This window comes from Epinephelus lanceolatus, chromosome 21 (assembly GCF_041903045.1).
Source record: "Epinephelus lanceolatus isolate andai-2023 chromosome 21, ASM4190304v1, whole genome shotgun sequence".
Classification (NCBI taxonomy): Eukaryota; Metazoa; Chordata; class Actinopteri; order Perciformes; family Serranidae; genus Epinephelus; species Epinephelus lanceolatus.
In genome coordinates this window covers 27,496,705-27,515,318 of record NC_135754.1, presented here as the reverse complement: position 1 = coordinate 27,515,318, position 18,614 = coordinate 27,496,705, and the positions used below count along the sequence as shown (strand labels likewise).

General features: G+C 41.8%; 1 protein-coding gene across 4 annotated transcripts in view; it reads right to left on the bottom strand.

Annotated features, from left to right (window-relative positions):
* Positions 1–18,614, bottom strand: part of mta3 (metastasis associated 1 family, member 3) — a 44,110-nt gene that overhangs the window by 20,330 nt on the left and 5,166 nt on the right. For all 4 annotated transcript variants that reach the window (XM_033611631.2, XM_078163277.1, XM_033611633.2 and 1 more), the window contains exons 4-12: positions 12,186–12,312; positions 11,959–12,022; positions 11,393–11,510; positions 9,170–9,272; positions 8,804–8,903; positions 8,510–8,698; positions 5,682–5,756; positions 1,924–1,982; positions 1,652–1,770 (exon numbers count right to left, since the gene is read on the bottom strand). In XM_033611631.2, the coding sequence (XP_033467522.1) occupies positions 1,652–1,770; positions 1,924–1,982; positions 5,682–5,756; positions 8,510–8,698; positions 8,804–8,903; positions 9,170–9,272; positions 11,393–11,510; positions 11,959–12,022; positions 12,186–12,312 (954 nt within the window). The remainder of the gene's footprint in view (positions 1–1,651; positions 1,771–1,923; positions 1,983–5,681; positions 5,757–8,509; positions 8,699–8,803; positions 8,904–9,169; positions 9,273–11,392; positions 11,511–11,958; positions 12,023–12,185; positions 12,313–18,614) is intronic.

Genomic DNA, 18,614 nt, shown 5'->3' with positions numbered 1-18,614 from the left:
TTACTCGACTGCTGTGGGTACAATCAGTGTCAAACACCACACTGTCTCTATTTCATTACTTTTAAATGTACTAGACTAAAAGGTGGATAACTACAACCATAGTGTGAGCACTTTCCTCATATGCTGATTCCCAAAATTACACTTAGTGCTGGCGGTGGCTGGCAACTTAATAATAATACTCTGGCGGGGAAAGTGTTAAGTCGCTGTCTTTTATTCACTCACTCCACAGCTGGAAACGGCACTTTAAAATAAAAGCTTGTGCTGGAAATCCACTGTTGTGTGTCTTTACAAACTTTACACGTTTGCAGGTCACATGCGATCCATACAGAATGGACCCGAGACCCACTTTTGGACCATGACCCCACTGTTACTCGACTGCTGTGGTTACAATCAGCGTCAAACACCACACTGTCTCTATTTCATTACTTCTAAATGTATTAGACTAAAAGGTGGAAAACTAGAACGTCATATGAACATTAGGTAGTATATCACAGTTGATGTCGACAGTATGCCATAAAAATGAAATAAAAAAAGTCATAAAAATATAGTGTAATACACCATAAAAATGCCACGAAATAATTATTTATTATCTTATAAAAATGTCTCAGTATAATATAATATAGTATATAATAGTGTTAACACTTCTCCCCATATGCTGATTCCCAAAATGGCACATAGTGTTGGCAGTGGCTGGCAACTTAAAAATAATACTCTGGCTGGGAAAGTGTTAACGGTCCATTCTACAATGTTATCAGACACTTGTAATGACAATCTGAGCCTGTCTGTGACAAAAACAAACACTTTTAGTGGACGTAAACTGACGGCGCATAGTTGCCCACAGGGATTACAGTGCAGCCTGTTTTGCTGCTCTCTTTCAATACTAGGGCAATTTAAAAAACGGTTTCCAATAGTCAGACACAACAAGGAAAAAAAAGGGCCAAAGTTAAAAAATAGAGAAGTTTCCCTTTAATGATGCTGGCGAGTGCTAGCTCTTTGGCACATTTCTTCAGGCAGCAAACCAGTTTTGTGTTCAAGGTAGAAAATACCATTTAGTGACTTATGGGTCATGGAGTCTAAAATGGCAACTTTATCCATAAAATTCCATCTACGTACAATTAAGTGTAAGAAAGTGAGATTGATTTATGCTGCTGTATTCTTTGTTTGCAGCTTTGCACTTTTCTCTGCATTATATCACCGTAAATTAAATATTTTGGCACTTTGAAGACATCACCTTGTGAAAATAACTGTTAGCTTGTTAGCTCCAGTAGCATAGTAGGTCCTAGACCTTGCTTACAGGAATCGAAAGGCAGAATTGAAAGTGAAGTGAGATATTGATCACTGCATTAGTAACGGCTGTCAAGATAAATAAGACACGCAGTGATGGGGAAAATGAAAAGGAGCTCGTTTCTTCCAGAGTCAGAGAAGCTCGATAGTGAAAATGAATCCTTTAGCTGAGTAACACACTGCATTTGTACACCATTCATTTCTAACTGACCCATGTTCACTGCCCTTGTGATTCAATTTCACACTCGCCATGCTGAAACACGCACTCACGATCTCTTGCTCTCTCTCTCTCTCTCTCTCTCTCTCACACACACACACACACACACACACACACACACACACACACACACACACACACACAACTCACTATAGCAGCTCTCGCAGGCTCTGCCCCCGCCTGCTGCATGGTAGGCCCCAGGGCCCGCTCCATTCACTGTCGCCATCTTGCCATTGGTCATTGAGATCTGGTTGGGATTGGGCTTGTTACTGTCAGAGAGAGGAACGGGGAGAGATTTAAGAAACAGACCGACTGCGGCCGCCTTCTGCAGTGCTTTAAATTAAAACATTAATTATGCATATAAAAAGTCACGGTTACAGTAATGGTAGCAATATCTGTAAATGTGAAATGAGTGGACTTACTATGTGGGGATATAAACCTGCTTCAGTTTGCTCTCTGCCTCTGCTGCCTTCAGTCTCTTCTGCTCAGAGAGAAAAACACAGTGGATTGATTCATTAATAACAAGAAGTAATTAACGGATGTCTTTGAAAAGTGAAAATCATCTCACACACTCTGACACCTTCAAAATCAGGCATTACAACAACCATTTAATGTGTTGGTGCGTTTCAAAGGTGTTGTTTCCTTTCCTCTTGACGTGTGATAGTTTGTAGTCACCTTCCAGTGATAATCTGAGCTGTGTCCCCGCTCAATTATCAACCTTTGCTTTTGCTTGTTTGACTCTCAAATTTCCTGCACCCAAAATTCAGGATCTAACACCTCTGAGGTCACACTACACAGTGGTTCTCAACCTTTTTTCATGTTATGGCCCCATAAATTGATACACAAGGTCACAGACATCCATTTGATAAGATTTCGCTTCAGGGACTTCCTCAGAAAAGATCTGGGTTGTTAGATACGATCAAGATCAGAATTTAATAGTTGTTAACTACAGTTGAGGAGATAACTGTGGAGGAATTGAAACCTATAATCAGAGTCTCATGAGTCTTACTCACAGTGAGCTCACTTCTATAGTGAATTAAATGGTGAAAATGAACTACACTGCTCAAAAAAATGAAGGGAACACTAAAATCACACATTGGATCTTGATGAAGGAATTATTTAAGTTAAAAATCTTTACTGATGTACACTGTATAATTTGTTGAGAACAATATGACACAACAATGGACAGTGGAAACCAAAATCAACAACCCACTGAGGGCTGGATTCAAGATCACACCGCACATCAAAGTAAAAAGTTGAGTAACACTTCACTTGAAGGTATCTACATAAGAGTGACATGACACTGTCATAACTATGACAGGTTCATGACACGGTCATGAACCTGTCATGAACATTATGTACATGTCATAAACGTTTTTGACTGCTGTCATTAAGTGTCATTCGGTTTTTGTAATGACAAGTTGACATTGATTGGGTTGTCTTGATTATGACAACTTGACATTAATCAAAGTGACATTACCAGAAGTTGTCTTTGTCATGAAAAGCTGACATTACATTTGTTTGGGATGTCCTTATTATGACAACTTGACATTAATCAAAGTGACATTACCAAAAGTTGTCTTTGTCATAACAAGTTGACATTAATCAAAGTGACATTACCAGAAGTTGTATTTGTCATGACAAGTTGACATTACATTTGTTTGGGATGTCCTTATTATGACAACTTGACATTAATCAAAGTGACATTACCAAAAGTTGTCTTTGTTATGACAAGTTGACATTACATTTGTTTGGGATGTCCTTATAATGACAACTTGACATTAATCAAAGTGACATTACCAAAAGTTGTCTTTGTCATGACAAGCTGACATTACATTTGTTTGGGATGTCCTTATAATGCAACTTGACATTAATCAAAGTGACATTACCAGAAGTTGTCTTTGTCATGACAAGTTGACATTACATTTGTTTGGGATGTCCTTATTATGACAACTTGATATTAACCAGGATGACATTACCAGAAGATGTCTTTGTCATAACAACCTGACATTAACAAGAAATGCACCTCTTTTTGTGTTTATGACAAGTTGACATAATGATTGATACAAAGACATCTTCTGGTAATGTCATCCTGGTTAATGTCAAGTTGTCATTACAAGGACATCCCAAACAAATTTAATGTCAACTTGTCATGACAAAGTCCATGTCCAAAGCTTCTGGTAATGTCACTTTAGTAATGAATGTCAAGTTGTCATAATCAAGACAACCCAAACAATGTCAACTTGTCATTACAAAAACCGAATGACACTTAATTACAGCAGTCATAAACGTTTATGACATGTACATAATGTTTGTGACAAGTTCAGGACAGTGTCATGTCACCCTTATGTAGATACCTTCAAGTAAAGTGTTACCAAAAGTTGAAATCACAGGCTGATCGAACTGTGAATTTTATCACGGCCATTTGTTTTACTACCAATTGGGCTTTCATATCATTATCATAAAATCATTTGCTTTGGTCTTATTTATTTTCCACCTGCTTTTTCTTTTTTAAAACTCTTCTTTTACTTTTCACTGGAAGATTAACTATCCTAATTCTGTTATTTCAAATGTTTGAGTCCCAAACACAGCCACTACTTCGACTAATGATGTATGTGCAACCTTGCAGAAATACTGGGTTTAAGCAGAATGAAAAGACGTCAAGATTGTGAATACATTTTTAAAGCTTCAAACTACTCACTACAGCCTGAGTTAGAGCCTCTTTGTACATGTTGACAAGAATAAGCACATTGGAAGGGAAAGGACGAACCATAACTGCGCTGAGTGAAGTACTGAGGGACAAGCAAGTGATATTAAACTATGCTGCTGCAGCATTATTATTTAAAGGGCGTGTCCATTTTCATTCTTATCCGTGTATTCCAAATGGAGTGCCAACTCCCACTCAACAATTAGCAAAAAGCGGTGACGTAGGTTACAGAGCTAATACCCTCCCCTCCCTCAACCCTGCACACATCGTTTGCTGACAGTGTAAACATGGAGAGTGTATTAGCTTGGAAGACCTGAGCTTGGAGGTGTAAGATGGTGCCATTTTATTGTTATTAAAACTTTATTTAACCAGGTGAAGACACATTGAGCTACAATATGATACTGCATTTGTATTGTATAAACACATTTATAGATCCACAGTCAATTTTGAGAATCAGACGCAGAGTCCTGACACAGAGGATAAGCATGTTCTGCTGTGCACCACGTTAGTTCGGTTCCGAAAGCCACACAATAATTCAAACAAAAGCGTCTTTCCGACAGCAGGCACTTTTCCCAAGAGCTAGGAACCTTTTGGGGAACTCACTGTGTTGAGGTCACAGGGACGAGGGCCTAATTTAAGCTCCAAGCATGTTATTTTACCCTCAAAATGTCCCTGATCGAGGTGTAGTACTCTCTGTTCGCAGGGATGACTGTTGCTGATTGGTAAAACACAGACAGTGCTGCTGCTTCAACTCCATACCATAAGGAAGTATTCTAGTTTTGATTTAACACCATTTTAAGACGAGGGGAGCACATTTATCTTTGTTTGACACCATTACAAATTAAGTCAGGCTTTGCTGTCTGCTTCCTGACTCATTTTATTAAAGACAAAAAGACAAAGAAAGAGATTCGCCGGCACAGATCACGGACCTTGGAACTTTGGGTCAAATGCAGCTAAACTTTACAATCAGAGGCAGTGGTAGACCAGCAACTTCTTGTGATCTGCGAGGTGAAATTACGGTTTCTGTCAAAGGAGTATGACTGTAAACGGGGGCAGCAGCAAAACATAATTTAGCCTCCTACAAACATGGATATCAGTTTAGGTGCAACTGTGGAGCTGAGGCGGTTATATTGCCCTCTTCAATGCCACTAGACTCCATTGACAGAAACAATAGCAACCAATCAGTTGGTTTGTCTGCGTTATTGTGTGACTTTCGAACCAGACTAACATGGCGTCCACAGCAGTTCAAGGGTTATATAGTGTTTATGTAGCAAGGACATCATGCAGAAACCTTCATCACATCAAGGGGGGGGAGGCTTCACGAAGGGCTTGGGAAAATAGCACTTTGAAGCCAAACTGTACAGACATATTAGACCAAAGTGGTCTTGGACTCAAAAGGTAAAAACTTCCCCTATCACAGCAGAAAGCTATTAAAAAATATTTATTGTTTTGAAATTACTGTATTAGTCTTACCTGTTGCACATATCTGTCTGTGGTCTTCCACATGTAGTAGTACTCTATGATACTAGTCAGAGACTTCCATGGCAGCTTCACAAGAGGACAGAATGATGAGGTGCGGAGAGAGGGGAACAGAAAGAGAGACAGAGAGCAAATTAATGATATTAATATCTCATGTTCTTGCCATCTGGGTGCGAAAGCCTTCATATATATTCATGAGAGAGAGGCATCGTGACCACAGAGGCTGAAAGCTGCTGGCTTTGCTTGGTTCCGAGCCCCCGACCAAAACACACACACACACACGCACACTCACGCGGACGCACACAGTGATTCACACATTTAATAAGTATTCATGAGCACCTGGTGCCCGCGCACACACACCCATATCCTGCCTTTATTGTACAGTGCAGGTAGGACGGTTCAATAGAAATAGTCACCCCCCCTGAAGGCCTGAAAGGCGGCTCTTAAAATTGGTAATTTTCTCCTTCACAGAACAGTGACTGTGGTCATCTTGAATTCATGAAAATTACAATGAATTCCCATCGTGACAAGTTTTCACTGAGGCGGGAGGAAGTATCAGAACATCCATAGAAACTTCTAACATCACTCCTGCAACTTCTCCATTGTGCATCAATATACCAAATACGCCACTAAAAGCCACATTTACTCCTAAAATACAGCTTAACACAGAACTTGTGTTTGTTAGTTTGGTGACTCAGGATTATGTGCTCAAGTGTGTTGAAAGAAGCTGGTTGGATCATAAAGCTGTGTCGATGATTGGTTTAGGGGTGCGCGTGAGTAGTCGTCTAAACGATTAAACATCTGCCCCCTCGCTAGTCGGTACCACAAATATTAGTCCATTAAACCAATTAGTGTTTTATTCATGTACAAGGCCACTTAGCTGTCATGCAGTAAATAAGTCGCAAAGAACATCCCTAGTTTAGTTGCATCACGAAGACTATGGTTCATCTTAGCTACTCTGGCGTAAAGTCCACAATAACCAAAATATTGTCGCAGAAAATGTAACTTCCTGTGGCCTCAGTGAAAACGGATGAAAATAGCCAATATTAATCATCACACAACAAGAAAAAGGTACATAAAGCAGGACATGTTATGATTAGGTGATTAAGTTATACAACAAGTGGTGAAACTGTCAACTGCAACATCAGGGTAATAAAACTTTACCCTATTATTGGGCAGATGAAACTGTAACATTATAACAAACACATAATGATAGCCTACACTGCCAAATCTATCAGTGAGAACACGTTGGACACACAAACAGCCAAGTATCAAAGACATAACTGGAATTTAAGCCCATGTTGTGTAGAAAGATGTTTCAGCATATTGCAGGTGTTTCCAGCCTGACTTGACATCATCGTTTTACAAACATTAAAAGCAGGACTGTTGTCATCTTTCCTCGTGAAATGAAGCCACGCTTTGGACTGTGTTAAAACAGGATCAACACATGAGGTAAAAAAAAAAAAACTGACTGTACGTGTTGTTTACCGACTAAAAAGTGCATTTAGTGTTGAGTTACTCTTTCAACAAACAACAGATATTGAATTTTCTCAACTCAGGACAAACTGGGTGTTGAGACATGTTGCACGTTTTTCCTCATTTCATCTTCTCATTAAGATATAAATCTTATTGACGTTCAGTTTTGGAGTGCAAGGGGAAAATATTAGCCATATTTAAGGCTGACTGAGCAACTTAAAACTTACGCTGCATTCTGTTAAGCCCCGGTTCCACCTCGCAGTACGGTACGGTACAGTTCAGTGTCCATAGTCCACAATCCAATGGAACCGTTCTGTACTGTCCCCATTTTTGGACCCCCCCCCTCTGTTGGGGTACCTAGCACAAAGATCTGGTACTAAAAGGTGGAGCTGCAGTCTGTTGATTGGTCAATAGAGGACGGTCACTCTGCTCAGGGCTGAGTTGTGGCTGGTTTTGAGGCTCATGTAACCACTGTTCATACTGTGGAGAGTTTTATTAGTAAACTGTAACTATAAAATGAAAGGATGTTTTGCTGCCTCTCACAGCAGCTGGAGTCTGAGAAAAAATAACTTAATTCACTGGCTCGACTGCTGGTGACTTTTAAGGTGGAACGTTAACTTGTAATGTTACTCAATGCATGTTTATGATGTGAATCCATCAACACACCTTAAATTTCACTGTGACAACTTTGACCATCACTTTAGTTTTTATATGACATACACTTTTAGTAATGAGTGGATCTTCAAGTGTTTATGTATACTGATTTCGACTGGATCATGTGAACTGCATATATTCTAATCCTCACTCTGAGAAAAAAAAAAAGCGTAGTGGAGCGTTGTTCCTGTGGGCTCCAGCAACACTAAACCCCTGAGCTTGCCTGAGAAGGACTAAACGCACAAACCTGCTATTTTTAAATATCCCACGGAGAGAGACTCTCACTGTAGCCTGTTTTATTTTGTTCTGAAAATGTCGGCGTGCAGCCTCGTTCTGTGGACGATAAACGAGGTGCAGACTTCCATCTGTGTCACCGGTAATGAGGAAATACAGTGAGTGCTGGACGGAGCAGTGAGTGACAACAACCCCGCCCACATTTAAGAGTACTGTTTGTGATGGAAACACTAGGGTCTAGGTACCATGTCTGAAGGGTTACTGTTGGTTCCAAAGGTACCATACTGAAAGTGTTTAGTGGAAACAGGGCTTTAATCTGCAGTCTGAATCATGGTTGACAATAATGCACATTAATATCATTAAAACACACCTGAACACCAAATACAAAACATCACCTTAGCAACACCGTGACAGTTTACACAAGCCAAAGAGTGGTGAGTTAAAAAAAAAACACTTACAAAGTCTTGTCGGATGTCGTTGAAGTCTTTTCCGTATTTCTCTAGTGCCTCTTCAAACATGGCAGCTTCCGAGGCGCTCCACTCCTCCATCTCGTCCCTGCAGAGCACCGGGCCGCCCGCTGGGACCAGTACACTCAGCGCACTGGACAGGTCGTAATTATGACGATGGAGCGTGTCCATCGCATGGAACTGCAGCCAATGAACACAGAAAGAGGGGATTACAACCTATCATTTAAATCACTATCAGGTGCTGCAGAGTGAGCGTGCATTTATGTGTAGGTGTGCTCAGCTCACCAGTGTGATATCTCGTGAGGCTGCAGCTGCACTCATGTGTAGGCTCGGCTGTCTGACTGAGCTGCTGCAGTCCAACGCTCGAGCAAAGGTCCCAACCGCCCTGAAAAACACACACAAATAAAACAAACGTACAGAATATATAAATAAAAAACACAGTTAGCATAAATCCTCATCAGCAGGGCTCACTGTTGTTGTTTACAGAAAAATAACCAAACACAGATGCGCAGCTCTGAGTATGCTTTCAGCAACATAAATGAGCAGATGATGAATCACACACAGCAAACTTATTTAAACACAAATCTCTGTTTCATTAATTTTTAACTCAATTGTCATCCATTTTTAGAGGTCAGAGGTGAAAGGTCTTACCGTGCCACCACTAGGAATTGGTCTATCTGTTTGTTGGTGAGTGGGCACTCTGGATCCCACAGCTTCTCTTCTAGCTTGGACTGGTCCCTGTCATCTGCCTCACCTGCACAACACACAGAGACACAACAGTTTACAGGCAGCACAGGAGAAGATGAAGAACCAAATAATCATCCCCACTGCGTCTACTCTAACTTATTTCTGTGGAGGAGCGGGATTTGATTTACGACCAACGTATCGGCTTGCCTAACATAATTTTAACTCCACACTAATGAGTAGCCATGCCAATGTACCTTCATCAAAATAAAAGAAATGCATAAGGAGCCGGAGTGTGCGGCACTTGTTTTCTACAATCGTATTAACTTCAGTTACCATTAATGCTTGATAATGCTTTCAAGCTCCACGTATAAAAGAGGCTTGAAATCAAGTCATGGGCAAGATGTCAGTCATTGCTCATGTCAAGTGTGGCCATTCCTTCAGCAAGTTTACAATGTCAATCATGTGCTTTAACACCAACAACACCTACAACGGATGATTTTACTTCAACATTTAAAAAGAAGCTGCTATTGTCTCCATTAATAAAACAAAGGCTGCATATTCTCCCCCCTCCAAAGAACAACTATCTTTGCCCGCTGTAAAGCCTAGTTCAGATTACACGATTTTCACCGCGATTTTGACGTCGCAGAGGATCTTGAGAGCCACCTTGGGTTGGAGGTGAGTCGGCAGATAGTCTGCCACGACTAGGCATGTGCCGGTTACTGGTGTCACGGGGGGGCAGCCTCAGTCAGTCAGTACGTCAGTAATCAGTATAAATCCACTCTCTCAACTGCAAACGTGGCTGGAGGAGGCGAAGCTGAACTTTCCCCACCGGCAAAAAGGACGGAATCAGTGGTATGGGACCATTTTGGCTATCAGAAGAACCCACTTTGTCATGACTTTAGAGAGCATCAGAAAAATGAGTGCCCGTGGAAAGACCAGAGGAAAAGCCAGAGCCAAGGCAAAGACCCGCTCCTCTCGTGCTGGGCTCCAGTTCCCAGTCGGCCATGTTCACAGGCTGCTGTGCAAAGGAAACTATGCTCTGTCTACCTGATGGCTATGCTGGAGTATCTGACTGCTGAGATCCTGGAGTTGGCTGGAAACGCTGCCCACGACAACAAGAAGACCTGTATCATCCCCCGCCACCTGCAGCCGGCTGTCCGCAACGACGAGGAGCTCAACGAGCTGCTGGGCGGAGTCACCATCGTCAAGTTAAGAAACGGCTCTATTAAACTTTTAACGGGTCTATATTAGCCTACGCATTTAAACAACTGGTGTGATGATGCGTTACACTGACAGGAGATGCCTGGTACGTGCTGTCACTCATGAACGATCAAACAAATATTAGCCTACCATTTTAAAGACTAGAGCGCGAAAATAGGACGACACCTGTTTTATTATTATGATTATTATTATTATTATCACCACGGTAATACCAGTTACCGTGGTATTTTTGCCCACGGTTATCATACTGTCAAAATCTCATACTGGCACATGCCTAGCCATGAGGAGTCCTCATGTGTGAACCAGCCTACGAGCAAGTCGTCCCCTCGTCTGTGACTGGGACTGGATATTTGGCATGCTAGAAAACTGGAGCAGTGTGACACGACTGACAAAGAGCATCAGCCAATGAGAGGCGGGATACGTCCCAGGACGGAAGAAATGTGAGGAGGACAAGCCGCAGGGTTGCCAGGTCCAGTCGCTTCTTCTGGGCTTGTTTCCATAGCCCTGGTTGCTTGTTTCTCTCCCAAGATCTGACAACACTGACAAGCCAGCAAGCAACAACAACAATGGCGGCGTCCACAGGATCACGGGGAGCGTGTTGGGTTTGGACCCAGGCCCTGGAGGCAGATCTGATTCAACACTGGGAGGAATATCCATGCCTTTACGATGTGTCGTCTCCAAGTTAAAAAACGTAGCTTGGCGGAGAAATCTTGCAGTGTGCACACACAGGTTGTAATGCAGTTGGCGAGACTCCCGATGACAGAAACACATGCTGCCAGGTATAAACACTCCAGATTACGATAGTCGCTGCGACGCAAAATCAGGGTGAAAATCGTGTAATGTGAACTAGCCTTAACCCGTTGTACCAATCACACACACACACACTAGAGGTGTGGATAATGACACTAGAGATAAATGTCTGTTGAACCTGCAGGTGTCTAAATAAATCACACATTCCTGACTGACCCTCTTGTAACATTTCAGGTACGTCTGCCTGAAAGCGCGGTCCCACTCTGATCTCTCCTTTGTCAGCCAGCAGGGTCTTCTGTGTTGGGTCGTACACCAGCGAGTAGAAGAACGTATCCTGGAGAGAACAACATACCAATCAGCCACCAGGTTATCTTTCACAAAAGGCTCTAATGACTCTCTATAATACAACTTACAAATCTTAGTATACTCTAGCAGCAGCATCTATAATATGTGAGGATTTGTCTTATGAGCTAATTAACATATAGCTTTAGTCTAGAGGACTTGGCTAGGTAAAATAAGTAATCTGACACCATCATCTTGGGTGTTAAAAATTCACTATTTTCTTACATTCTACAGTCCAAACGATAAATCGAGAAAATAATTAGCTAATTAATCGACCAGGAGAGTAATTATTAGCTGCAGCCCTCTGCCTTTCTCTACATTTGTGACACCTGAAATATGAAAACGCATATAATGTATGACTAAACCTGCAATGACAGTCTGCAACAAGCAAAAAAAAGTACACTACAAGATGACAAATCAAGTTCTTTTCTCCAGCTCACCTCTTTGTCAAGGTACGAGAGAACGGCTTCAGTTTCATTCAATAATGCGACACTGCACTTCCCCCTGATAGAGGAGACAGAGAGGGAACAAGCACCATGTAAAACACAGACACAGGAAGTGAGCAGCACTCAGTTTGTCTGTTCATGCCTGGATGAGTGGCTATCCATGGGCACAACCTGCGGATGAGGTGTTCGGTCCAGCATGTGTGTGTGTCTTTGTACAGTACCTGATGTGTGTCGCAGGTAGACTCTCATACTGCCGGGAGAGGAAGAGCTCTCTGTGGCGAAGCTGGTGTTTCTGTTTTTCTGTTAGCTCTGTCTCTGTCGGGCTCTCCTTCTCCTCTTCCAACTCCTCTGCAAAAGGCAAACATGAGCAAAAATGACACACTATAAAACATATCAGAGGAGACACTGATGTTACAAATGAGTATGTGACAAATGACACGAGAATCATGACCGTACTCGTGACGGATAACAGACCAACAGATTATAAAAGTCACAAATGTTTTCAGCCAAGTTCCTCCATTTATCTCTAGGATTTCATAAAACACCACTTAATGATATTTCATAGCGGCGCCGTCCTCAGATATAATACAATAGGCTGGTAAAGTGGTTCTCGAGGGCTTTGCGATCACAAACTATTGCTGCCATCCATTAAAGACGTCCAAGCTATTATGCTCAAGACGAGGGTGAGGAATTTAATTTTAAGAAATGCTAGTCTCATCCATAAATACTAGAGTTCTTGTCGGATGGTCAAATAGCTTCAGAAACCCTCTCCCTTCAAACCCTTGTGACGCTGTTGCGTGGGGGCAGCTGCGTCCGACAATTTCTGTAACTTTCCAAATCCGACCTTCACGGTGACTTCACACTACACTGACCCGCTGAGTGAGGTGAGAAAGGAGCCAACTCTCTTTCTCTGAAACTCATTTTTTCTCAGTCTTGACAAGTACTTATCATTTTTCATATGAACAACCAAGTGCAACACTATGAACGTCTTCCATCAGAGACTGTCTGAACGTGATCTCATCCCTACTCGTCATATTTTGACGTTTGGGCACAAGCCCCTGACATCCCTTTAATAATTCCCAGGACAGCCCTTTGCGTTGTACCTTGTAGCCTCCAGAGGAGGTTGGCGATTGTTGACACAGAAGAAGTCAGTGGTAAGTCATGTGATTCGAATCCACTCACATGAGTAGAGTGGAATTTATACTTCTGCATTGAATCAACGCCATAAATGCAATGCAGGCTCTGTGTCAACATGTAGCCTGACGTGCACCTCCCCAGAAATGTAACCACATGTCGCGGCGACACAGACCTCCTGTCTATTTCTGTAAGCTGAAACCATTTCCCTCAGTGGAAACAAAGCTTTTATTTACTTTAATTTCACAGATAAGAAACAATAAATTGTGAAGACAATAAAACCTCCACAAAAATAGCATTTTAAGTCTTGTGTGTGATTTATCCTGGCTTCATATGAGCAGAGGAAATCTCCACTCGTCACAAGGCTAATTTATACAATTTAAAATACCATAGGCTTGTGCTAATAACGTTAGCATGTTATATTTGTTTGGAAAACGTGTTTAGTATAAGACAGTTGTTTTGTCAGTGAACCTTGTGAGTTGTAATGGAGCCGAATTTTGTAACATTACCTTTGCTAATGTTGCTGTTGTTCCTGGCTTCTTTGAGTAGAGAAAAAAGTCCTAGTCCTAGCCACTAGGCTAATTTATACAATGTAATATGTCATAGGCTTGTGCTAAAAACGTTAGCATGTTGTATTTGTGGGGAAAATGTGTCCAGATAAAGACAAGTGTTTCTCTGTGAATGCTGCGAGTTATTAGCCCCTTCTACACTGCCAGTTTTCGGCGAATGTTGGGCCGTTTTGCCGGCAAGCTGTGAGCGTTTAGACACACAGAGCCGGATTGGCGAGTTGATCCGAGATGCCCAATTTTCCACCTCGTAGGGTAGTCACATTAGTGGAACCCTTTAAGTTTAAACAGAACAAGGCAGCCTTTCGCAACGGGAGGGGCTGTTGATGACTTGTGGGAGGAGCTGTTGATGACGCCGCATGTGCGACCCACTGGCGGTGGATAAACAGGAAACAGCTGATAGCAGGAATTAGCGAGCAGCTAGTAGCAAGAGAAACGCAAATCTGACAGACACTGTAAAGATGAGCAACTGAGGAGACAAGGAATTGCGCGCCCTCCTTGCCCTCGCAAACAAAGAGGCCATTAACCAGCAGATGACGGGGACGGTGAAGAATGGGCCGACTTATGAGAGAATCGCCGAAGGACTGACCAGCCGCGGCTTCCCTCCCACGTCACTGATTACGTCACATGCTGAGCTACACGTTTTGTTACTTGCTCACGCCCCCCATTGCCCCAAAAAAGGTGCATTCTATATAAACAAAAGTAGGTAGGCGGCATTTTGCTGCACTCCCTGATTTTGTTTTTATACTGCCAATGCTGAAAAAAGACTGACTGGGCTTTCCTGCAAATTTGCACAATTCCTGTTTAAAAAGGGCTATAGTGAAGCTGATTTGTGCACTAGTGTTTGAAATTGTCTATATTAAGCCATGTTTAATGTGTGTTTAATGTGTGTTTTGAATCAACTAAACTTTACAGCACTTCATAGAAACCTTCGCTGCAGACTAGTGTTTTGGAGCTGTAACTGCAGAGTGACACAGACACACCACCGCACAAATATAAATGCTCGCAACGAGAAAACAAAGAGGACCAAGAGTTCCTTACCATCTGAGCAGAGGACAAGATTAGCTGCCTTATATCAGGGATGTTAATAATTGTTATCGCCATAGTAATGTCATTGTTATTGTTTATAAAGCACTGCCAGTGCGTATGTTATATGTCACACTGGAGGCCAATGCTGTTGTGTTACATGTCACGCCCATCACGGCTCTTTAGTTTCTGGAACGCCAGCGAGGGCTAATGACATGTACGGGTTTACACTGGAGTTGGTTGAAAGCCCGGTGCGTCTCATACTTCAGCATATTTTGGGACTGAGACCAAGCTGAATACTGCGTCGCCCACCCACTGTATGACAGCCGCCTTTTCACCCTTTCTTCCACTGTAGCTGTTTGAGAAAAATCTGAACCTTAGCTGTACCGTGGTGTGACAACCTGTGGTCACGTACATTTCCACTGTCAGAGCTAAACCCTTAGCACCAGCGTATGCTCAACACTGGTTGTGACGAATGTAAAAAGAAAGCCTGTGAGAAAAGTTCACACCCTGCCTACTTTCTAACCACTGCACACACACGGCCAATCAGTGCATGAAGTGATTATACGTGTAGTTATAAGGGAAGGGGGTTTCAGACGCTGCACGACTGCACTTCAGTTGAAGCACACTGACCCCTGACTTAACTGCAGTGTCTCTGGTTGGTTCAGCCTTGTTCAGATTTTGGTGTTACATCGTCTCTTCACTTCCTACATTATGTTGCTGTTCTTACATTTATCCAACAGATAGCAGCCTTGCTGTTTTCTGATCTGCTCTCCTTCGATATATCAAAGCTGTGACTGCGGTGTAAAGACACGGCTGATGCAAACTGAAAGGTTTTGTTTGCTGCTGCTGTTTCATATACAAAGCTTTCCACTAGCAAACCACTGGAAGGCAACTCCAGGAAGTCAATCTCGTACTTGTCACTGAGGCTGGCAACTGGTTGCTAATTCATCACCAGACACTGACATTTTGGCAGTCAAGAATAAGTGCATGCATTCAAATATTGCAAGGTATGAATGGTAAAAGAAGATGTTTCCAAATCTAATATTTGGATGCTTGAACACAATTCTATTCACATTCATTGTGTTAAGGAGGCAGCAGCAATCTCAAGGGCAGATACTTGAAAATCTTGTGCATATAAAACCCAAACTACCTGCATAGCTTGATATCAAACAGGGTAGGTTGCAACATGTCTATTTTTGAGATGTTAGCTCTTGTGTAGAGCTTCTTTTTAGCCCTAAGCTGTTGTTTGATCTTTGGTTGCAATGATTAATAAACTTGATGGACAAAACGGATGCCAATGTTGCTAACAGTCCTCCACAATAACTCTACTGAGACCAATAAAGAAATAAACACTCAGAGAAACACGCTGATATTTCCGTACATCAACTTGTGGCTCTGGAGTTTGGTAATAAGTGCAGATATTTCAGCTTTGACTCCTACAAACTCTGCATATTCTGTTTCTATTTCTGTAAATCAGATGCACTGCCTGTCCTTTTGTCTTCCTCCTCAACTAATCCGAGCCATAAATTGTGAGATTTTTTTTTTTTTTACAGTGCTAAGTAGCAGGCAGTGTTAAATTTTATTGTTGTTTCTGTCTCTTCTGCTGAGCAGCTGGTAGACGACTGACTGCAAACAGCTTGTGGAATTGGCACTGTGCTACGATGGCTGCATATGTTCATGCAAACTGTATGGTTTATATTTCTGTGCTTAAGGTTACTTTATGTTTACAGAGTTTAGCGAAATGAGCAAAACTGGTTTCCCACAAAGTGTTTGACCACGCAGAGAGAATGGGATGTAGCCACACGGTGCATTCCTGTCTTTCCTGTAAGTGCTGATTCTCAGTCATGTGAATTTTTTTAAACCATTTTTGGTTGGTGTCTCATCTCAATCAAACTTCTTGCAGTCGTGCGATTGCTTTGGCAGAGGGGAGTTTTTAATTTCCGGAAAGGGATCAACAGTTTGTTTTATTATGACCTAAGGAAAAAGTGAAACATCACTGGAAACAAGTGGAGGGCTACCCACACAGAATAGGTGTTGGTGTGATAACAACACTTTCCTTTCCTTGCTTCTTTTCCTCAAGCAGCCTCACTTCAATTCTGTCCCTCTCTGTAATAACTAATTAAGAAATAAATGTGACATATGAATATGAATAGCGGCATATTATCAAGTCGCACTGGAGCGCCTAAATGTGACTAAATGGTTACACTCTGGAGCTGTGGTCAAAATGAAAAAAGAAAAATCTCACATTGGTGGTAAATGTTTCAATGTGCACAGGACGTGCTAAGTGGCAACGCAGCTGGAAGGTTCGCCTGACTGACACGCAGCAGAAAGCCCATAATGACATTTTCCCTCACTGAGTCTGCCTGCAGACACAAATTGAAACCACACAGGGTCAGACTGATGATGCAATGTCCATAAATGATAAAACAATTTCAAAATTAGAATCATCATGTTAGTTATTTTTTTAAGATGCTGAAAATTTGCAAATTCTCACTTCTTTTTTAAAATATTGTTGTGAACACATCTGAATAGGACTGCAACTAACAAATTATTTTTGTTTGCGATTATTTTCTTGATTGATTACCCCAAAAATATTGTATTTACGGTGTTATACAGCAGAGAAAAACAGGAAATCTTTTCTTTTGTGAAGCTAAAACCAGCAAATTTAAGCATTTTGCTTGAAAAAAAATAACTTCAAAGGAAGACCTGATGATCCAAATTGTTGCCAAATAATTACTTGTTGATCAACTAACTAATCGGCTGATTGTTTAAGCTCTACATTTTAGTTTAATGTATGTTAATATACAGATTCTGAAGACACTGAACTGCTTGAAAGGGACTTTTACTCACACTTGACACCTTAATATCTAAAAGTTTTCTTACTGTACGTACACACCAACAGCGACCAGAGCTTCCAAAACGGTGGAAGACATTAGTTTTCAATGAGAGCTCAGCCACTTTGGCGACCTGGTCGTCAGCCGCTCGTCTTAGGCGACCAAAGCGGCCGGAGCAGGTCCGGAGGGGAATTAAAACTCGTTTAACTTCATGGTAATGAGCTCTGATGCGGTTCGGCGACAACCAGTCGGAAATGCTGACGTGCTTCAATGAAGCGGGTCCCAGAGAACAAGCCATGTAACTTTGGTTTGTACAGCACAATTCTTCCGACAATGGATAGAAAAGTTTCTTACTTGCCTTCGCGCCCACTCAGTCCTTTATAATGTTGCTCTTGCACCTGCTGATGAAATTCACCGTGCTGATCACGGCGCTGGAGAATTTCGTGCACCCAAACCCAACGGCGAAGGCATCTTCGAATGCACAAGATGGCAGCAGCACACATCACAGCAGCAATATCATCTTCCATGTTGATACGATTTTGGGGGGGTAAGTATAACTTTCTGTAGGCCAACTATGAGCTTTTTAACTGGACAACAGCAAGCAGCAACTACACTGCTTTCAAGCCAGTAGTCTGCTTTGCAGCTCCTTTAAACTGACAAACACGATCGAACGTTCAGCAATTCACGTGATGAGCGATTAGAGCGACCAAAGCTGCCACAAATATTTTTTGATATAGCAATATTTCTTGGGTGTCCACGAGAGACATTCCCTCTTTGGAAGCTTCTGGTTTGAACGTTCATTTAGTATTTAGCCCTTTTCACACTACCTGTCCAAAGTGGTAATGTTGTGCCATTATTCGGCTTCGCCCTACTGTATAAAGGCAGTAATTGTTGAAGAATTAAACATCACAAAGACTTGTGGTCAGTGGTATGTGAGGATTGTTAAAATAACATCTGTACAGATGTGAAGCCCTGACTGTAACAGACTGATCTTTAATGAAAGCTGTTGTCTTGTATTTTTTTCCTCTGAAAATTTTAACCTTATAGTCAGACACAATATATTTAGCCTGTGTAGTTGAGGGGACAG